Genomic DNA, 23,743 nt, shown 5'->3' with positions numbered 1-23,743 from the left:
CACAATCTCATTCCTGAGCCAATCACAGTGTAGCGAATGTGATTTTCAGGCTTACAGTGATTAAGATGCATTCACAAAGAGGGTTTATCTTCTCCTCAGTTCCATGGCTGCCATGTGCCCCAATAAAGTTTATGCTTTACCATCAAATATAGAGACTACGTAAGAACTAGATAGGGAATCAACAGTTTGTGCTACAGCCTTATTTACAGCAATTTACAGCAATTACAAACATTTAATTTGTCTTCGCTCCTCAGAAAAAGATCTAAATTGTTTCTATGCATTTTCAGTAGTTGTCTCCATTTTTTTTTTAAACTGTAAGTAGGTCTCAGGATGAATTTCCCTTCACTTTTCATCCAGGAAGTTATTCTTATATCCACTTTGTTGTAGGTGGACTTGAAAAATGTTGGTCCCATGTCAGACTAAGGCATTAATTAAAGATTGGTAGTATGACTTTAACAATGAAATAAAAAATATCTGCTATTCTTGTCAGATCATGTCAAAGGCAACAGTAGCAAGGAAGAATATATGTGTGTGTGTGTGTCTGTGCGTGCGCATGCGCATGCATGTGTGTGTGTGTGTGTTAGCTTTCCACTCTGTGATAAAATAACTTGAGGTAATCACCTTAAAAAGAAAGAGAGGTTTATTTTGATTCACGTATCAATCCATGGCTGTTTGTCCTTTGGCTTTTGGGCCTGTGGTGGCACAGTGCATCGTGACAGGAGCACCTGGTGGAAGATACATGGCAGCTAAGAAGCAGACAAAAAGAAGAGACAAAAGTCCTACTCCTCCTTCCAGAGCATGCTCCTAATTTCCTCCTACTATGCCCATCTCCCAGAGCTTCAATTCTACTACATACCCACTAGTGTCTCCTGCTGGGGACAAAGACTTTAATACACGGGCCTAGGAGGGACATTTAATATCCAAATTATTCAAGGAGCAGTAATGAACAGTAGAGTAGAACAGTAAGACTAGAAATCAAATAGCACTGGCTTTGAAATAATCCCTCTTCACATTCAGTGTTGGAATAGTTTTTGAAATGGTATAGATATGAGGAAAATTAACAAGAGCTGAAACAAAATACAAAGAGAAAAAGCTCAAAGAAACCAATCAATCATACCTATAAAACTAGTTTACTGAATTCATTCCCATTCACTCAGAACAATTAGAAGGCAGAGTAGTTTTATGACATCTAGAAATTTATGGAGCATTCCATCACTAAGTTTTACATGAAGAACTTGAGTTTAAAATGAAGAACTTGCAGCGGGCCGCCTTCGTATGAGAGAAGAAAGCAAACCAAACTACTTTCAGAGAGGGTAAAAGACCTTCTCCCTCAATAATTTAACAGATGGGGTATCCTTTTCTAACTAGAAACTGATAATGGCTTTTTTTTTTCTTTTTTCTTTTTTTTTTTGTCGGTCGTAGGGCTTGAACTCTGGGCCTGGATACTGTCCCTGAGCTCTTCAGCTCAAGGCTAGCCCTCTACCACTTAGAGCCACAATGCCACTTCCGGTTTCCTGGTGGCTTATTGGAGATAAGAGTCTCACAGACTTTCCTGCCTGGGCTGGCTTAGAACTGTGACCCTCAGATCTCAGCCTCCTTAGTAGCTACGATTATAGGCATGAGCCACAGGTGCCTAGCTGTGGCTAATCTTTTACTTACAGTAAAAATGCATCCTTTGTAGCACCACAGATCTTCCATTCTTCAGTTGTTACACCATCTTGTTGAATATAATGATTTATTTTCTCTTCATCCACTTACTCCAAAACATGGATGCCTTCAATCTTGTCCTTAAGAGGGAGAACGTTCCTTTTGCATTACTCTTTTTTCCAATGCTACTATTTTGAGCAAGTCTGCATTCCAGACATAACTACATAATTTTCTAAGCCGTTAATAAACCAATGACATTTTGCCCTTAAAAAAAAACAGATATAAAATTGTTTTAACAAAAGAAATTTGAAAAGTCAATTGGTAAATGCCAACAGTTCTTCCATGGCAGGGAGGAATTCTTCTGGCTAGATTCAGAAGAATATACTTAGGAAGATTAATTCAAGGTTCAACTTGACTAAACCCCTACTCAACAATGAGCTCACAGTCTGAGTCATCACAAGTTCCCAACATTTTTGCCATCTTTCAACAGGATGGTCACAGGAAAATGAACCTCATCAAAACCAGCCTAAAACAAAACCTACACTGGGCCTACATCTTTAGTCCTTTGTCTGCATGTGTTAGGGGAGCAGATTACATAGTCCATTGTGAAAAAGGCTTTAGATTACAGTATATTGCAACATGCACCACACTCATTTCTTATGTAGAGTTCATGTCTCCCCATTCAAAACAGAGATTCAATAAGCCATTCCTTTTGCATGGACTTGTATTTCGGGCCTCAGTCTCACATTAGATCAAGCAGCATATTGCTACACATAAATCCCACAAAATTTATTAAGGTATGAGCACACCTTCTGAATGCCCAATTCCTTTCCAGTAGTATTCTAAACTCTGGAGAAATATCAGGCCACCTGTTTCTTAGCAGGAAAATATTTGACTCAATCCTTCGGCCTATACGTTTTCTATTTGGGGCTAGGGTGTATCTTTTTATGGAACTTATAGCTGCAGAATTCTTAAGATGGTTGCACAGGTACTGTCCAGTCTTCCAAATCAGTGATGTAAATGGCTCCCTTGGAATTCCTTTAGGTTTGACAAAGCCAGTAGAAAAAGTTTTATATATACAAGAGTGTTAGAAGGAATTCCAGAACCCAATAGCTGGTACACAGAACCACATCTTTTGTGGCCCTGGTTCAACTAACTACAAATGTGTCCATTATGCAAAAGACCTTCTGCATGTTGTAACGTTGTTAATCAGGTGTTAGCCTGTATTTGCTGTGAATATTCCAATGCATATCGATCATTCTGCTGCTACTGACTCTCATTACAAGATGAATCATCTTTTGAGGGGACTTTTTAATGAACTGCCTCCTTCACCTCATAAAGCAGCCAATAAATGTATAATTTACTTTTTCTCTGACAATTTGTCTTTGATGCTTTTCAAGACATAGGTTTTTCTGCTTTAATTTAGCTCATCATCAAGAGAGAATTCCAGGGAGCTTTGGGGCATTTCAATTTTATTTCCAAAGAACATTTCATCATGTAGCTACTGGTGTTCTTTTTTGTTACTCTCTCTCTCTCTTTCTCTCTCTCTCTCTCTCTCTCTCTCTCTCTCTCTCTCTCTCTTTCTCTCTCTCTCTCTTTCTCTCTCACACACACACACACATACACACACACACACACACACACACACACACACACACACACACACACACACACACACACACAGGATTTTCCTCATTTTTTCCCTCTGACATCTTTGTAACAGTGAGAGTAACTTATCTTCTGTGTGAAGCTGACAAGACTCCAGGACTGAGTCTTAAATGTTGACAGCATTACTCCCAATGTTTCCTGGTGAAAAGACTAACTTAAAGATTTAAAGTAAAACAGTTTTTCTTAAATCATGTATTTGTGCTGCCCATAATCTTTTTGCTATTTGATGGGGAAATACATTTTCCCTGACACTACTAATGCCACTTTGTAGAAGCCAGATACTGCTTTCCTCATTCCTCCCCTCCGCAAAGGGAATGAGTTGTCAAATCTTGATTGTTACATACAGTGGCATGTTTGTTGTTGGTTCTGTATGAAAGTACATTTCATCTTTTGCCAACTTAAAGAATTGCCTTCTCAGAGAGCAAATATGAATATAAAACTTGAGACATGTTTACTGTTCTTGTGGGGTAGTTTAATTCCATTTCAACAATCTCAACTTATTTTTAAAATTTAATTTACTCGTGTAGATATTTAAAATTTGCTATTTTCACTTAATAGATAATTTCGATCAGTTATATGATCAGTGTTCAGGTAGATTTGTTTGCCTGTTCTCCGTCTTCTTTGCTGGACATTCTTCCTCTATCTTAAATTATGTGAGAATAGTTATCAGTTTGCTCTTCTCTAGATGTTTCTTTCTCAGAGATGGCAGTGAATTCTATAGGATTTGCACATTTGTTTCTGTACAAAAATGTCCTTATTTTATAATGTTGACAAGAATTCACATTTTCTTCAAATTATGGAAGGATGAAGAATTTTATGTTGACAATTATTCTCTTTTAACATACCGAAGATAAAACTATACTGCCCACTAGCTTCTATCATCCTAGTTTGTATTATAATTCTCTTGGCAAAAATTTGTATTTTTATCCTTTGGCTGCACTTAGAAGTCTTGTCTTACATTTTATGGAGTATTTCAATAGTGTATCTGTGTTTGATGTGGCTGAACATGTACCTTTGATCAGTTTGAAAAAAAATTCTCTCAGGTATCATTTCAACAAATAATGACATCTATTTTTTCCATTCCTTTATAAGAATGTGTGTATGTATGAGTATGTACATATATATACATGCATCCAGAGAATGAGCTATACATCTTATATAGATCTAGATCTATGCACATATATTTGCTTATAAAATTAAATAGACCTGCAATTCTATCTTCCCTATCTTAACTCTTCTGTACCATCCACCATGATGTAGATAATGGTTTTCTGGCTTTTTTTCTAAGGCACAGATTCTTTGCTTACACTGCTGTTCCATATGTAGCCTCAGTTTTAAAGTTCAGGCAGTCTTCTGGAAGTTCTATTTGGTATTTTGACTCATCTTATTTTATGTTTTACTCTACGGTCTTTATGCCCTATCTTGTTATAGGGAAATTTTTCAGTAAGAACACTTACTCTGTACAAGCCATGATTTTGGATGTTGATTAATCATTCATTAAGGTGAACTTGTCAACAATGATTTAATTTTTTTCAGCAAAAGTGCATCAATACAAAACCAGCTTCCTTGCTTGTTACATGTCTGTGTTCGATACTCCTTTCATTTGAGCCAGACCTTTCCTCAAGCTTTGTAGTTCTTAGGGTCTTTGAAGAACAAAATTTTAACATAAAATTTATCTTTTGAAAATTATTTTTTAAAGTTCAGCCAGATACCAATGGATCATGCCTGTAAATACTTTCTACTCAGGTGGCTGAGATCTGAGGAGCATGGTTCAAAGCTAACCCAGGCAGCAAAGTCTGTGAGACTCTTATCTCCAATAAACAATTCAGAAAAAACTGGAAGTGGTGTTGTGGCTCAAGTGGTAGGGTGCTATCCTTGAGCGCAAAGAGACTCAGAAGAGGGTCCAGGCCCTGCGTTTAGGCCCTAGCATGGAAAAAACAATTCAAAATTAGTTAATATGAATAGCAGTCAAGATTTTTACAAAATCATAGCCTGATTGGGTATAGATGATAAGAAATTGCCTTCTGCAGTTGCTGTAGGGCTGGCTTCTGCAGTTGTTTAAGGCTGTTTCCCCATCCAATTCTGTACCAGAGCAAGTAGAATTCTGGAAGGGAAAATTAACAAGGAGGTTTGATGATTGGGGTAGCCTGCATAAACTGAGTCTTTTGTGATGAAATCAAATGAACACACACACACACACACACACACACACACACACACACACGCATGCACGCACGAACTCATGCACATACAGCCCCAAAATCAGAACAGCTTCACATATGCTACCACATCTCTTCATGAATCCTGTAACTCTCCATGGAACCCACTGGAACAAAAAGGGGAAATTTGGGAAATATAGCTCTGCTAATCCAAGTAGGTATATTTATAAAATCAATATACTCATATCAATATTGGAAAATTTTAAATTTTTTAAAAGAACATTCAGGGCTGGGAAGGTGGCTCCGTGGTAGAGTGCTTGCCTCACATGCATGAAGCCCTGGGTTGCGTTCCTCACTACCACATAAACAGAAAAAGCCGAAGTAGCACTGGCTCACATGGTAGGGCACTAGTCTTGAGCCCAGACCCAGAGTTCAAGCCCAGTGACTGATAAATAAATAAATAAATAAATAACGTTCCATTTCTCTTTAGCAATTAGATTACAGGATTTTAGCAGAAACATGCAAATCATCTCTAGGGCTGAAAGTGGAGAGGTCTGCCCAGTCATTTCTCTGTGGGCGCTTCATGGATTTCTGTTATCTCTTTCCTCCTAGATGTCAACTGAGTTTGAAATATAATCAATTTTCTTTCCCTTCCTCTTTTATGTTTTTTATTCCTAAGGATGGTAGATATATAGGATGACAGGACCAGGATTCAGGGAGAATTCTGTCCACTTGCTAGAGTAGGGGTACATGTGTTAGTGGGGTCTCAAGTCATCTCAGCAGCTGTTGAATTTAAATCAGAAATAGCTTTGATATCATTGGTTTTATTTCCCATTCACTGAACACAAAAACATCTGTACAAACACAGATGAAAGAAATCTTTTGGGGCTTATTTCGATTTCTACTTCTCTATGTCTGCAATTGTGCCTATTCTGCATGAACTTTTCTATTATTAATTATCCTTTTCATTCCCACTATAACTCTAGTTTTTTTTCCTAAACTCTCCTGAAATATAAACAGGATAGTGAAAACTTGCAAACACACACACACACACACACACACACACACACACACACACACACACACACACACACACACTCCAAATACATTTCAAAACAAAGCAAAAAATATAAAAATTGAATTGATGTCTGGAAACTATTACTTGATTGTATCCAAAACTTTCCACATTTCAAGGAAAAGGCTTGCCAAACTCAGACCAACAGAAATATTTGAGGAAGTATGTTAGGTACTTTGAAATAGTTGATGATTGCCAGAAAAGGACCAACTCAGGAACACTGAAGAGAATTTTTGTTCAAAACAGGGAAATTATTGCTAGCAACAAGAGTGAAGTCCTCTGTTTTCCATTTATTACACCTCAGGCTGAATTAGTGCCACAAACCAAGCACTTGGAGTCCTGTGGATAAAATTTTCTATCAACAAAAGCTAATTGGCCTAAGCCTTCTGCATTTATTATGATCAATTGTTGAATCTTAGAATTTAACAAAGAGGTCTTTGAATTTCTAACTGAAAACCAAGGTTCAACTAACATTTTCACATTTCAAAATAACATAAACATGGCACACCCATATATCCAGGGTCACACACACACACACACACTCACTCATACAAATTTACACAACAGAAGGGGAGCTTAAGGAATTTAACCATTGTGATGCCAAAGTGGGTTTGCCCCCAGTAATTATTGCTGATTTATGAGATATCTGTGTCCAGAGAGAGCATGCCTCATGGTTACGGTTTATGGAAGACTAGAAAATACATCATGTTCTATCTTTGATCGAAAGGGTTTATTTCCTTTTGTTTTGAAACTTATATTCAAAAAAGAAAGCAAAGAAAAACAATAAATCTTTAGGTTTGGGAAATACCCATTGATCTGCTATAACTTTTAAATTTATTGCTGTGTCTTTGTTTTAGTTGGAATAAAAAAAAAATCCTTAGGACTTGAGATGTGTCCTAAAGTAGTTAAGACCTCTTAGGAACTCTGAGAAAGTACTGAAGCCAGAACCACCTTCAACTCTTGCCTGAATTTAACAAATGGCCTTCTAAATGGTTTTCCTGCTGTTGTGTATCACTTGGTCTACTCCTTACCCAATAGCCAGTCATCCTTTAAATCAGATTTTTTCCTGTACTCAAGACCCCTGGTGGTGCCTTTGTTCCTACAGAATAAATGTTTACAGGATCCAACATGACCCCCTTTTTCTGTATCGCCTCTTGTTTTCCTCATCACTCTACTGCTTTTTAGAAGCTCAGGATGATTTCCTGGTTTAGCCCCAATAATCCAGGCCAGTCTCACAAATGACTGCTTGATTAACCCTCTCCTATCTTCCAAGTTTTTCAAAGCTCTCTTCCTTTACGACCTCATGTCCATCCTTCTCCCATCCCTTGCCTCCTCCCCTTTCCTTTTTCTTCTGCTCTAGGATCTGCTTATCATAGCGATTACCACATCCTTTATTATATCATCTAGTTCTATTCTCAAGTTGTCATTCAGTGATGGCCCTTCCCCACTAGGCTATTAACTCCACTAGGGCTACAATCTCCACAAGACTGTCTACTTTCTCCATGCCGTTGATACTTTTGAGCTCCAGACACCCAACAACAATGCCTGGCACACATTTCATGTTCACTATATCTTTGGTGATTAAAAAAAAGAAAAACCATAAAACACTTCATGAATTTATAGATTCTCCTTATCCCTGTGTGGTGCCATTATATATGCTGCTGAAGGGAACAGCAATAAATACCTTTAAATGAATCATTGATGCAAAGGATAAATTATCTTTGCATTGTGAAAAACATATCGTTCTTTCTTCCTTTCTTTCTGTCTTCCTTCCTTCCTTCCTCCCTCCCTCGCTCCCTCCCTCCTTCCTTCCTTTTCTTTCTTTCTTTCTTCCTTCCTTTTCTTTCTTTCTTTCTTTCTTTCTTTCTTTCTTTCTTTCTTCCTTTCTTCCTTTCTTCCTTTCTTCCTTTCTTCCTTTCTTCCTTTCTTCCTTCCTTTCTTCCTTTCTTCCTTTCTCTTTCTTTCTTTCTTTCTCTTTCTTTCTTTCTTTCTTTCTTTCTTTCTTTCTTTCTTTCTTTCTTTCTTTCTTTCTTTCTTTCTTTCTTTCTTTCTTTCTTTCTTTCTTTTTTCTTTCTTTCTTTCTGCCAGTAAGGCTACATTCATTGAGATGCCTTGTTCAACTGCACAAAAGCTGTCAATCATTCTGTGTCATTTTATCTATCTCAGCTTTCATGATAGTAATGGGATTTTTGTGGAAAGTTTTCCAACGTGAATAGTTGCGATCATACTTGACATACCATCCCTAGAGAGGCTGAGGGAAACCCCAAGGAGAATGTAAGTATCAGTCCCACTGCCTTTGTGGTAGGCTCCAGCACACTTCAGAGGTTGGGGATAGATCTGCCAAAGAGAATTGGGAGTGCTAAATTTCTATTCCCCAAGGCACACCAAGAGACTGCCCAGACAAACAACTTGAAACACCAGGTGACTAAGAAAGCCATTTCCTTGCCATACAAATGACAGCCTCCCTTTTTTCCACACAGGGGGAAGGTTCCTCCTCATCCCTGTCGGAAAGTTGCCATGAGGATCCCTCTATCCCCCCCAACTTTACTCCCCCCAACCCTCAAGCTCTCAAGTGGTGACCACCGTCCTTCCGGCCAGGTAGGACTGGATGGGAGGGGTCGCTTTTGAGAGAAGGGTGGTCTGTAGCCATCCGGCTCCAAGCATCCTTTGGTCTCCATCCTCCCCTTTCTAAGGATCGTTGTGTTCCCAGCCACACCCATGATGTTTGCTCCTGACTTTCCCGCTTTTCTCCCGTCCTCATTTCTTCTTTGAGCTCTCTTCCTAATGTAACTTCCACTCTTCCATATCATTGTCTTCCTCTCTCTTCTTTTGATTTCACTATTTGAAAAAGTAGGTTCCTTGTTCAGCTTCGTGTTCCTTTCATCTACTTTGACTATTCTCACTTTTGAAAAAAGAAATTCCATTCTACCTCTCACTGCACTGTTTTCCTATGATCCTATTCTCTCGAAACTCAAAGGGATCAAATGAACGCTCAGAGAGCCTTCTCAGTCTAGTCTGCTATACTTACCACAGCCGTCCTTTTATAAGTTCAGCAAAATTAATTTCATTTGCAGGTGGCATTTTGAGTTAAAGGGACAGCTCGAGTCCTTGGTTTCTGTAGAAGTAACAGTTGGAATGCTTAGGCCAGGTACTATTGATTGGAGCAAACTGCAGCTTGAAAGAATGTTAAACTGGACATAAGAGTTTTAGCCATGGCCATGCCTACAATAATCCTGACTACCTAGGAGGCTGCAATCTGAGGATCGAGGAAAGTCCATGAGACTCTCACCTCCAACTAACCAATAGCAGGTCAAAATTGGAGCTGTGGCTCAAGTGGGAGAACACCAGCCTTGAAGGAGAAATCTAAGGGATAGTAACCAGGCCCTGAGTTCAAGCCCTAGGATTGGGATTAATTAAATAATTATTTAATTAATTGAAATAAAACTTTGAAGCCAAGATTTTAATTTGCCAAAGGAAATCCGTTGTATTTCTTTAATAAGAAAATTGGCCTGTGCTATTCTAAAGGGTATATATTTCTAAGAGGAAAAAAATTATTTTTTTGATTGTAAAGATGCTGGACAGCAGGGTTACAGTTACATGAGTAACATGTACAGTTACATAAGTAACATGAGTGCATTTCTTGTCAAGCATTGTTTCCCCTTCCTTTGGTGTTCTCCCACTATCCCTTCCCTCCCCCATTTCCATCACTCCTCCCCCTAAAGTTCTAAGGTTCATTGTGATTATTATTTCTTAAAACAAATTTTTAATAGCAATGGAAACTAATTATTGTTAAGAACATGTAATTGTACGTTACAAAATAAACTTACAAAATTACTAGTTGAGAGGATTTTGAATGTCCATAAGACAAAGAAATGATCAATATTTGAAGTGATAGACATGCTAATTATGCTGGTCAGATCTTAATAGTCATGTCTAAGCACTGAAATATGCTATACCTCATAAGTACATATCATTATTGCCAAACACTAAGTGTTAGTTAAAATTTTGAAAAATGTTGTTAAACAAAACAAAAATAATTACCTTAAGTAGCTAAGTTCTATTTTGAGATAATATGAGCAGCGTTTGATAGTGATGCTCTATTTTTATCTTTGAGTATTTTTTTTATCTGTGAAGTAATACAGGTTAGAAACATGTCAAAAAAATAAATGGTGAAGAAATGGCTTTACAAATTTCCCCACGGCTCAGAGTCTTTGCAAACCTCCATGGGCCTATGAACTATTGCAGCATTCCTATCCCATTGAATTGCAGATCCTACCCAAGAGGCAGAATGGGGCCTGGGTATCTTCCTTTAATTAACTCCCCAATAATAGCAACCAGATGCCACCATATTTTCAGGGACCACATTCTGCCTAGCAAGGTTCTACTACATTCCTACATCCCAGCTGGAAAATGCAGAAGCTTTAAGCTACTATTATGGCAATTTATTATATTTGAATTTACATCTTATCTAAGGGCAAGCTTGGCTCGTGACCTTTTTGTTTTCTCTTGATTATAATCAGAGAGAGATAAAGAGAAAGACACACAGAGAGAGACAGAGACAGAGAGAGAAAGAGAGGGGAACCTGGCCATGAATTCTCTGTCCTTCTTAGCAATGACAGTTCTTCCCACCCTTCCCATGTAACTGTGTGATAAAGCTAAAGCTCATATTTCTAAGTTGAAGAGAGAGGGCCATGTAATATTGATTTTCGGATTCTACAGGCAGCTATCAGCAAGACCTTGAAAATACCTTCTTCCCTTTACATATGAATGTTAAGACTATCTCTCAAGTCATCAATTAGGAGCATTTAGGATTTTCTTGTTACACTTGCTGTTACTGCCTGGTAATTTTGAGAGCCATTTTGTGATATTTTATACATAAGCAGAATATATGGTTTGCTGAGGATAGAAATGACAGCAGAGCTAAAAACAGAACTTGGGTATTGTTTTCAATCAAATGTTTAGCAACCATAAATGATACATTTTCATTCCTGGGTTTTATTGCTGGTGATAGCCAGGTTCACAACTTGTATTCCCTTCAGAATGTCAATTGAGCTACCTGCTTAGCAAGAATATTTATTTTTAAAAAGATACAAATATTCCCACAATACCTAGACTTCTACATAAATTCTTTAATAGCATTCTTAGTTTGTTTGGTCCCCTTGGCTTTCCATGTACAAAAGGTGACATATAAATAAACCAATCTCACAGTTTTGGGGAAAAAAAGATTTCATTGCTGAAACAGAAAACTAATTCTAATTATAGTAATTTTTATTTGAAAAAGAACAAACGTTTCTTTTATAGCTTTATACGGAAAGTGAAGTTTTGAATAAATTTTAATATTTACGAAATGTTCCTTGCTTGGTTTTATTTTTCTCCCCCAAATGTTGCCATTTATTCGCCATAACTGAAAACAAAGTGAAAGGATTAAAAGTAACAAGACATACAGCTATCACACAGATGCTGAAAATAATTTGTTATTGCTGTAGAAGGTTGAGTCCAAAAATGTTCCATAAGTACTTCAAATTCCATTTTTTTTTAATTTGTAAGTTCAGACTTTTGTTACTGACTGAACCATCTGTTCTTTGGTATTAGCTAGAGATTAATAGATGAAGCTGAACAGATGAGTCAGACTTTTAATCCTAATAAGTTCTATTTCAATAACCATAAATCACCACTGCTAAGCGAGATTTAAAACAAACAATAAAAAAATGATGATTGCTCATTTTGTGTGTCAGTGAGTCTTGAGATAAAGAATTGTAGAATGACCAAGTTCTAAAAATATAGATGACCGCATTGGAAAACTATAAATCTGTGAAAAATATTTAAGCACCTTCTTTATTCATAATGTCATTTTCAATAGAGCGCTCTCTCTCACTCTCTCTCTCTCTCACACACACACACACACTCACACACACACACTCACACACATACACACACACACACACACACACACAAAGAAAACACTATCCCTACATGCTCTAAAATACTAAGAGTCAGTTTAAGACTACAGAAGGGCATTACATTTATTTCCTAATGAAGGTGATTTAAAAAACAATTCCAGGGACTGGGAAGGTGGCTCTTGCCTTGCATGCATGAGGCCCTGGGTTTGATTCCCCAGCACCACATAAGCAAAAAGAAAAAAAGCCGGAAGTGGCGCTGTGGCTCAACTGGTAGAGCTCAAGCCTTGAGCTGAAGAGCTGAGGGACAGCGCCCAGGCCCAGAGTTCAGGCCCCACGACCGGATCCCCCCCCCCAAAAAAAAAAAACCAATTCCAATTATCACTTACTGAATGAGTATTTACTACATTATCAGACATCTTCAATGCACATCGTGTTACTATCTTCTTTTTCTCATTATTGTCTACTTGAGGAAACTAAAGTTCCAAGGAGTTAGTGAGCTCTGTGCCTCCTTCTCTCCCTTCCTCCCCTCCTTCCTTTTGTTCCTTCCATTCCCTCCTTCTTCGTTTCCCTCCTTCCCTCCCTTTATCCATTCCTCCCTCCATCCATTCTTCCCTCCATCTACCCCTCTGCCTTCCTGTTTCTTAACTCACTTGCCATTGAGCCTCTACTTAGATGTTGAGTTCTAACCAGAAATTGTACATGCTTAAGATCTTTTTACCCCATCTTCTCTCCTTGGTAGATTTCTTCTCCCATTACTACACCTATATTCTTGCTAAGTTGGCTTGCTTCTAAATTATCTAAAAAAAGGGGGGCTTAGAGTACACATGAGATGTTGCCACAGGCCAATTTTTATTTGTTAAGCAATTGTCTTTCATTTGGATTTTCTTTATTTGTTCAAGTTATATTTACTAGGACCTATGTTTACCCCTGAGGATACTAAGATCTAAAGAAACATCCTGAAAGAGAAATATTTCCTTTTCAATTGTATTTGACTCAGTCACAGCTCAGGAAGGGGCATCCCGCTCTCCAGAGCAGGTGACAAATGACCCTGTCCTGCCCTTTCTCTGCTGTTGGACTCACAGAAAGTGCTTTGGGCTAACCTTCGAAAGATTTAAACAAGAATAAAGTTTACCAAGACTGAGAATATCTAAATACTTTAATAGATTCACAAGGGTGGTTGTATATGCCTTTCAAGATCTTTAAATATGAAGAAGAAGCCGTCTACCAACAGAAGGTTGTATACAACTAGGTTATTATTTTATGATCTCATTTGAGTCTGTGAAGGATGTGATTAATTAAAATAAGAAGTTTGCTACCAGAATAATAAATATGAAGTTCAGAGAATCCAAGGTGTTGGAGGACTCATTAAAGAGAGATGCATAAATATCATGCTGAATGATTTAATGAGTCCATAGGGTCACTTATAAAACAATGAAGCCGATATGGCCTACAAAAAATAAATTAGAATCAATAGAGTACTTCTGCATTAACAACTATGCATGGCTATATTAACACTTGAGAGTTGAATTCTATAATTATACCTTAAAGACACATGGGAGTGTTCTCTTCCTATATAAAATGAAAATTACCCAACTTTAGCTTTTTGCTTGTCTATAATTAAAATACATTTATATATAGGTGTGTACTTTTTGCTCTGGCCTTTGGAACTGGGAATACTTTACATGACTACAGTTGAGCGAACAGTGCTCTTTGTTTTCTTGTATTCATTCAACTGGTAGTTACTGAATGCAAACTATGTAACAAGCACTGACTGAGGTAGCGGCCAAGGAAAAAGAAAGATGCACCTGCCTTACTTCTTCAAGTGATTCACTGAGAACCTTGCTTCAAGCAGATCACTGTCCAGTACCATAGCATTGTTCAACAGGGTTTTCTGCAGCAATGGAAGATTTGTGTTTAAGTGGTCTATTCAGAAGCCGTTAGCCATAGATGAAAATTCCTTGAACTCTGACTAATACAAAGGAGAACTGAGTTTTTACTTCACTTTTCCATATATATTATATTATATTACTATATAGTTATTTGAACCCAGCTCCATTTCTGGCTCTTTTTTTCCCAGTGTTTAACTGAAGATACTCATGGACTTCTCTGCTCTGGCTGGCTTCAAAGTGTGATCTTCAGATCTCAGCCTCCTGTGTAGCTAGGATTATAGGTGTGAGGTGTGAGCCACTAACACCTGGCTTAAATATATTTTTAATAATCTCTTTTTTAAATTAACACACTTTTTGTATAAGGAAAAGTCCATTTTGACACTCTCACAATATATCCTGATCAATCTCACCCTACCATTCTCGCCCACTGCATTCCCTCTTCTTAAAGTAATTCCAGCAGAATTCTTGTTGTTTTCACAAAGCAAGTGAACTTCTTCATCCACATTTAATTTTTCTTTTGTTTTGATTTAACTTTCCTTTTACTTAAAGCAGGACGTTGTTCATCTTAATTTGTAATATGTAGGCCACCTTTCTATGAAAAAAACTTGCATTGAGACAAAACATTGGGAAAACCATAGAGGAGGCAATACTTGAGTTGAGAACCACAGGGCTGAGTAGCAATTCCTTAGGCAGAGGAAGCAAAAGGAAGGGATTCTTGGTTGGCCTTAGGAATGAGCCTGAGATTCATGTCCTATTACAGAATTGTAATTCCATAGGGTATTAATCTGTCCAGACTTTCACAGCACTCTGTCAGACTGGGAGGCTTAACCAACAGACACTAAGTATACCCTCATCATTATATAACTGAAAAATCTAAGATCAAAGTACCTGCAAGAATGGTTTCTGGTGAGGCCTCTCTTCCAGATTTGCAGGGGGTGGTACCTTCTAGCTGTGTTGTCACATGGCCTTTCTTCTGTGCATTCATGCAAAGAGAAGAGGGAAACTTTCTTCTTCATTTCCAAAGACAGTCACTTCAGGAGGTAGACTTCAATATGTAAATTTCAGAAGACACAATTCAGTTCATGACACACATTTGTGTAATAGACACATATCTTCTCCATAAGTTTCTTTTCTTAAGAAAAGATATATATATATATATATATATATATATATATATATATATATATATCTCCCACAAATATATCTCTAACATTGAATGCTTTTAATCACTGCTTTTCACCGGTAACATAGCATTCTAGAATACTAACAAGTATCACAAACACCTAAACTGAAATATCAACCTCTCAGACCTCAAATATAATTAAATATTGATTAAGCAAATATTAATTTTCTTTTGTTCTTTGAGCTTCAGTGGTGAACCAGAAGTAGTCATATTAGCTTACAAGAGCCACTTTTGTCATTTTTTCATATTGTGAGTCACTTATTAAATACACTTATTGATCCTTATTGAAGGTTATCACTTTTGTAGATTGGAATTGGCTATGATACGAATGTTTATATGGAGAAAATTGCCAGATTTTACAAAATGCACATTTTTTTCTTTTCCTTTTTTAACTTTAATTTTATTTTGTTGTAAAGGTGATATACAGAGGGGTTACAGTTACATACATAAGGTAATGAATACATTTCTTGTCAAACAGTGTTACCCTCTCCCTCATTTTCTCCAACTTTTCTTCCCCCCTGACTCCTTTTCCCCCAACTTGTAAAGTTCATTTCCAATATAGTATCTTGTGCATTTGTTCATTCTTTGTCCTTTTTCTCATAATTTTGTTATTCCTCTTCCCTTCCCTTCATCAGATAAATGTATACACAAGAGACAAGTTACCAAAATTAAAAACAGTGACAACAGGGGCTAAGTCAAGGGGGGAAAATGAAAGAAAAAAGAAATAACTTTACCCACATTTTTAAAAAACCCTCTTGTTTCCATATCTTGATGTTCATTTTGATAAGCTTCATTGTATATGGTCATATGTACATGGCTATTGAGCTATTGTGATCCTCTGCTAGAACTATTCTAGACATATACTAATTTTTACAAATGAGGAAAACTATGGAGATTATGTTTCGTTGGATCTGCCTTACTTCACTTAATATGATTTTTTCCAAATATCTCCATTTCCTTACAAATAGGTTGATCTCATTCTTTCTGATGGAAGCATGGAATTCCATTTTGTGTGTGTGTGTGTGTGTGTGTGTGTGTGTGTGTGTGTGTATGTGTGTGCGCGCGTGTGTGTGTGTATGTATATATATATATACATATATCACATTTTCATAATCCATTCATCTACTGAGGGCATCTGGGTTGGTTCTATATCTTAGCTATGATAAATAATGATGCAATGAACATAGTGCTGGTAGCGTTAGTGTGGCCTTGTTTGTGATCATTGGGTAAATACCCAGGAATGGGATTGCTGGATAATAGGAGGACCTATGTTTAGACTTTTGAGGAACCTCCATACTGATTTCCAGAGTAGCTGAACCTGTTTATATTCCCATCAACAGTGTATTTTCCTTTCTTTTAAGGAGGGAGATCCCTATGTGAAACTGCCATCACATTCCTGGCACAACGTTACTGTGTTCTGACACAAGGGTTTCCCACAATTAATAGGGTTTCTTTTGCTGATTTTTCTTTTTGTATGTTTGTTTCTTTCTGCCAGTACTAGGACTTTAACTCAAGGCGTGGGCACTGTCCCTTACCTTTAACACTCAAGGCTGGAACTCTTCTACTTGAACCACAGCTCCACTTCTAGTTTTTTGTTGGTTAATGGGAGATAAGTATCTGATAGACTTTCTGCCTGGGCTGGCTTTAAAGCACAAGTCTCGAAGTTCATCCTCCTGAGTAGCTAGGATTACAGGAATGAACCACAGGCACACTAATAATGAAATACTCCAGGCTCTGTAAGTTACTAAAAAAAAGACATTTGTTTTGGCTTATGCTTCTTGTCTGAGGTCCAGAAGCTACATATTTTGCTGATTTATTGCTATTAGAGTCTCAAAATGGCACCAGTATCACTTGATGACAGACAGGGAACAGAGTTTTATAGCAAACTTATTTTCAAAGTAACTGTTAATCCATTAACCACATGAATAAATTATTCATTAAGACAGAGTCCTAATATTTCTTAATATCCCATCTTATTCTACTTCTGAATATCTCAAAATGGAGATTGAAATGTTCCATCATGAGCTTCAGAAGGAAACATCATATTCACAACAAACTCTCCTTTAAAAATATAACTTTCTGCTGCCTTTTTTTTAGTGCTACTCAGCTTTGAACTCAAGACTTTTAATATGCTTAACATGTTCTTTTCCATTTTTGTACTACAGAGAGGTTTCCATCCTTGTCTACTTTTAAACTATCTGGACCCTGTTTTAAAAATTTTGGGAACACAGAAAAGTTTCTTAAAATATAAGCTTGGCATTGACAATGTTTTTTTCTAATGCAATTAGCAATGTCTTCTACTTGAAAATTGCCTCAGCTATAATTCAATAGCCTTCCCATTGCTAATCTCAGCCCACAGTTTATACCAAGCTAACATGGGTCTGGATGGTTTTATAAGTGATACTTTTTCATTTTTCAAAAATTTTATTGAGCAACGAGTGCAATAGAACAGATTCTTGGGCTAAATGACAGTGTAGGATTAAATTTTATTTTGCATAGGAAATATTTCACTTCAACATTGCCCTGTTATACTTTCTCCAAATGAGTAATCATTTATTCAGACTTTAATTAAATCAACATTCAACCTCTTCCTAAAACTACATTTAAATCACACTTCCAGATTCTAAAATTTGAGGTTCAGGAAACTGAAGTGACTCATCCATGAACACATAGAGAATAAATGTAGTTTTCTGCCCTGGATGTTTTCTGCCAATATCCACAGTTCTTCTGATGTTCAGACTAAAGTCTTGTTCATTTGTGATTTCTTTTTATCTCTAGAACATTTTATGAGGTTTTTAAGAACATGACTGTTGAAGAAGGAACTCAAATGGAAAAAGTCACATGATTTAAAGTTTTCCACTTTCTCCAAGTGAAACTTATATGTACAAATCTTTGAGCATTGGGAATCTACTTGAATTTAAGCACAGGAATGGGTAAAATCTTTGACATATTTTGAGAAAAAAGGAAGAATCCCAGAACATAGTTAAGGACAGTTTTTAATTTGAAAAAAGGTCTGGTAAAGGGGAAATAGCAAGGAGCAGCAAAGGGCAACTTAAAGGGTAAGAGAAATAACAAAAGTGAAGAAAGCCAAGAGCAAAATCCAGTGTGTCGATGTGAAGGAGAAGGTAGACAGGATCTAAAGTTCCTTACTCTGTCGGTCTGTTTCCTACAGTTACAAAAAGCTACCTGAAGCTGACACTAGTAGCTCACACCTGTAATCCTAGCTACTCAGGAGGCTGAGAGCTGAGGATCACAGTTCAAAGCCAACCCAGACAGGAAAATCTAGGAGACTCTTATCTTCAATGAATTACCACACCTGTGGCTCAAGTGATACAGTGCTAGCCTTTAATAAAATGAAGCTCACCCAGGCCCTGAGTTCAAGCCAAGGATCCTCTCCCCACAAAAACTGTTACCTGAGACTGAGACTGAGTTATTCATGAAGACCAGATGTTTGTTTGGCTAAGTTTAGAGCCTGTTAAGTCTAAGAATGTGGCACTAGTCTAAGAATGTGAACACCTTCTTGATGCATCTACATGGCAAAGCAGAACAAATGTGTCAGAAAGAGATCACTTTTATAGCAAAACAATTAAATTAACCTATTGATCCATTAATGTATCATCTTCTCACTGGTCCATCTCTCAACAATGATGCATTAAGAAGGAGGGGGAATGCATTCAAACTGTAACAACCACTGAAGTGGTAGAGAAAAGCATCCTTTAGCCTTGGTAACCAGGAGCCTCAGTATTCTTGAGAGATAAACAAACATGGGGCTACGTAAAGGTGAGATGCACAGGAGACAAGGAAAGGGAGACAGTTGTTGAATGCACTTCTGGAAGTTCAGACGTGAAGGGAAGCAGAATTCTAGACAAGTAATAGAGATAATATAGGGAATCAGAGGGAAAAATCCAATTGGGAATGAGTATTTATAATTTATACTTCAGTTCAGTTTGTCATGTATTAAACACAATGGTTTCCAGGAACAAAGAGAAAAAAAAGAATGCATTTGACTTACCCTAATTGTTGGCTGGGTTGTTTATCTGATGAAAGAATATTTGAGGATAAAACAAATATCTTAATGAGGAATTATCAAGAACAATACAGAAAAGAGGTTCCTATAAAGACTGATTAAATTTTAGATGGTTTTCTTTTGGTATTTGATAGATTAATGATGAATACTTGCAGTCTGCCAATTCTAATTCCGTCATTAGGATCCACTCTGCCTCATGGTCCAGAGAAAGGTTTTTGCACATAATAAACTCAGATATTTTCTTTCCATCTTAAATTGTAGAATTTTTTACTCCCAAGGCCAAGTCACAGCTTAGGTAAATGAAAGGTTAGGGCTTCTAAGAGAATCTATACTCATTAATGATACAGAAATCTTGTAAAAAAAAAAAAATAGGATTTTAAGACAAGAAAGAATTTCTCCAAATTCCTTAGCTTCTTTTAACCCAGAAACCAGATGGTTGATCTCAAGATTAGTCATAAGGAAACAGAAAGTCTCCCCCTTCAACAATAGAATTATTAGAAGTAGAAAGACAGAAATAAAATAGAGAGTAGGGTGGTTCATGCCTGTAATCTTAGCTAGTTGGGAGGCTGAAATCTGAGGAATGTGGTTTGAAGCCAGTGAGGTCAAGAAAGTCCCTGAGAATCTTATCTCCAATAAACTACACCTGTTCCCCCACCCCTGCAAAAAAAAAAAAAAAAAAGAAAAGAAAAGAAAAGAAAAGAAAAAGAAATCTGGAAGCTGAGCTGTGGTTCCAGTGGTAGAGAGCTAGCCTCGGAGCATAAAAGAAGCTCAGAGACAGCAGCCAAGTCCTTAGTTGAAGCCCCAGCACCAGTACAAAAGAGGGTGGGGGCAGAGAGAAGAGAAGGAAAGAGGAGGGAAGAGGAGAAGGGGAAGGAAACAGAAGGTAGGGAAGAGGATGGGAGGAGGAGGAAGAGGAAGAGGAAGAACATAAGTAGATGAGACTTTGTATGAGCTTCTCTGACTTTTTATTAAGCTAAAATCTGGAAGAGTCTTGACAGGGCCCATGGCTCCCCACATCCTATGTGTTGTAGGGAAGAAGGAATATTCTGGATGGCTCAGTAATGGGAAGTAGTGGAACTGAAGGGATTGGTGGAAGGATAGCCAGAAAACAAAGAACTTTCCTCTAGTGATGAGTTAATACCCCAAGTTGTTTGCCTTGGATTGTCCAAGACCATGAGCTTCAGTAGTGAAAGATACCACCAGATATCACTGGGCATCATTCACTTTAAATCAACAGTCTTTGGCAAAATCTAGACCAACAGGATGCAAAGGAACCATTCTCCATGATAGCCTTTCTCTGCCTTAAAGACCCACTGAGTCTATAATAGATTTAAACACGAAGCAAGAGAAATAGAAAAAAAAATAACTTCAGAAGAGTGCACTTTACTGAAACAGACTGATTTGTGCAAACAAAGCAATAAAACTACTTTTGTGGGCAGTGGAATTTTTGAAGCAACTAGACAGAAAATGTTTATTTCCGTTAACAGGCTAGAAAGGCTAGGAGCTACTTTGCTCCTGTCCTTGGAAATGTGACTCCCACGCCTCCGGAGAGGATGGCGTGGAGAGCATTTCTGCCCTGACTGAAATGACAGCCATTTCATAGGCAGCTCACGAGTGGGGGTAAGCAGTGCCAGCTACTTGGACCCAATTGAAAGGAATTGGTCGCCAGGGAGTTTTCCAACCTGATTTCAGGTTTCCTGGACACCATGTCCTCCGGTGACCCAACACCTGCTGTGAAAGGTAGATGTTTGTAATGCAGTGAATAACAAACAGCTTCATGGCCTTCGGGGTCCCACAGGCACGGAAGGCACAGGGGCTGTGTGGTACCAGCATTTTCCTGTTTTCACTTCTACTTTTCTCGATTGAGCTTTCCACTTGCTTTGGCAAGATTTATAAATAAAACCTTTAAACCCATACTTTTTTTAGAAGAAGAAATGTTTGGATTTTCATAGCCAAAAGGCTTTATTCTGCTAAGTTAAAATCAGCATTTAAAAAAAAATTTTTTTGCAGGGATGTGGGGAGGAGTTGTTGGGTTGTTTTTGTTTTGTTTGTTTATTTTTTTTGCTCTTTTGGTTTTGTGATCCTCATTTTTAAAACTTTAAGGCCTCATATCTGCTAAACAAGTGTATTATTTTTGAACTACACTCCCACTCCAGAAGTTTGTGTTTGAAAATGTTTATTTCATACTTAAAAGCTCAGAATAGCTGAATGGAATCCACTCTAAAATAAAATATTCCAAGAGCAAGCACACATGAACTCAGTCCTAATAACAGAGACAAAAAGAAGCTTTAGGAGGTGGTACATTTGTTTAAAAATTAATAAAATATTCCTAATAGACAAAATGACTGATGCATGGCTCCACTGGGTTTTTTTTTGTGGTATTCTGGTAGAATTTCCCATCAAAGGTATCATAGGCAAATGAATGTCCCTGCTAATGCCCAGTCATAGCAAAGCTTGGCACATGGTCTGTAGATTTTCCCTCTACCCTGATAGGACTACCAGACTGGAGCTCAAAAGGAAGTTTAGTTTAGTTTTTGTCATGGACATGTGGGAGGGTTTATCTTGCTGGATTCTCCTTTCTTGGCCACTCCGATGCCTTGCCCTACTTTAAGAAAGCACAGAATAGTGGAGAAAATACAGGCCCCAGAGCAGGCAATCCTTTTTTTTTTTTTTTTTCTTCCTTGTTAGTCGTGGGGTTTGAACTCTGGGCCTGGGCGCTGTCCCTCAGCTCTTCAGCTCAAGGCAAGCACTCTACCACTTGAGCCACAGCACCACTTCTGGCTTTTTCTGCTTATGTGGTGCTGAGGAATCGATCCCAGGGCGTTCTACCACTGAGCCATCTTTCCAGCCAGGAAGAAAGTTTTAGAAAGGTTTTTATTTGACAGATTTGTTGTTATGCCTCAATATATTGTGTGATATACTGCTCAGAAACTGATCATAATAATTTATGTGTCTACAGTCCTTACTCGTATTCAAGTCAGACTGTCAAGACTACACTATGAGCAAAGATATTATGGGAGATATCTCAAGAGGCCACGAATAAACATTTATGATCTCTATTCACTGTGGTGACTGTACATTGGTTATTGGCTGACCAGAATTTTGGCTTTGGGGGACATTCAGTTTAAGGACAAAAGCAAATTGAATTGGAAAACCTGGAAATCATACCTTAAAGAACGTATTTCAACACCTAAATTTCCAATCTTGGACTTATAACACATTTACTTCTGAACAAATTTGAAATAGAGTTGAAAAAAAGCGTTTTTATCATTTATAATTGAAAAACAATCCATTTGAAAGAATATCCATACACATTTACACAGATACCAAAATTGTAGATGTTCAAATGCCTTAAATAAAATATGCCTTAAATAACACAGTCCTCTCTAGATAACTTATGATGACTAATGCAATAGAAATGTTATATAAATAATAAAAATATAGTGTATAGAATAATGACAAGGGAAAATGTCTGTACATTGACAATATAGATGCAATTTCTTAATTACTTATTTTCAACACAGATCACCTATGTAATTTTCTAAAATGTAAAAAAAACCTCTACTGCTGTGTAATGCATATATACAAATATGGATAGGAATAATAGAAAACTTCTATTCATCAATAGGCCACCATAACTACTTAGGTGATCGGTCTGGGATTGAGGAGATAGTCAAGGATACTCTACAGCTCTCTGTCTGTGTTTGTTCATGTGTTTCCCAAAATAATGTACTTATGTATTATCTGAATAACAAAACATGTTCTTATTTTCATGCCTAAAAAGGCATTACTGTTAAGAGTTAGTTTTAAATAAGAGAGCATTTGAAATTCTAAACTTTTTCCTAACTGTTCATGTGGATCTACATCTTTCAAGTGTCCTCCTTCTTTCTATTTTGAGATCTTAAAACCTTGAATTCAGGATAAAAGGAACCATTCTGGTTCCTTGATAACAACACATTTCAGTGAGCCCTTCAGACTTGATTGGGTTTCAGCCAAATTACAGTGACTCCAATGCCATCCTGAATCACCTGTGTCCCTCTTCTGTAGAAAATCCTCTATCTGTTGCTAACATGATTAAGATATGACAACATCAAGTAAAACAGACTCATGTTTCCAATAAAAACACTGCATTCCCCCCCCCCAAAATATCCTTAAATGCAGCAATGGATGGCAAAGGAAGAAAGAATGCTCAAAG

At 37.4% G+C, this 23,743-nt stretch overlaps 1 protein-coding gene across 3 annotated transcripts in view; it reads left to right on the top strand.

Annotated features, from left to right (window-relative positions):
- Positions 1-23,743, top strand: part of Plcb1 (phospholipase C beta 1) — a 661,556-nt gene that overhangs the window by 551,140 nt on the left and 86,673 nt on the right. For 2 of the 3 annotated variants that reach the window (XM_070006762.1, XM_070006761.1), the window contains exon 32: positions 9,030-9,147. The exons of the other annotated variant lie outside the window; for it this stretch is intronic. In XM_070006762.1, coding sequence (XP_069862863.1) covers positions 9,030-9,128 — 99 coding nt within the window. In that variant the 3' untranslated portion in view covers positions 9,129-9,147. The remainder of the gene's footprint in view (positions 1-9,029; positions 9,148-23,743) is intronic. 3 annotated transcript variants of the gene reach the window in all.

This window comes from Dipodomys merriami, unplaced genomic scaffold (genome assembly GCF_024711535.1).
Source record: "Dipodomys merriami isolate MVZ:Mamm:240054 unplaced genomic scaffold, mDipMer1.0.p SCAF_7, whole genome shotgun sequence".
NCBI classification, from domain to species: domain Eukaryota; kingdom Metazoa; phylum Chordata; class Mammalia; order Rodentia; family Heteromyidae; genus Dipodomys; species Dipodomys merriami.
Note: the sequence above shows the minus strand (reverse complement) of the source record. Positions and strands in the feature narration are given on the sequence as shown.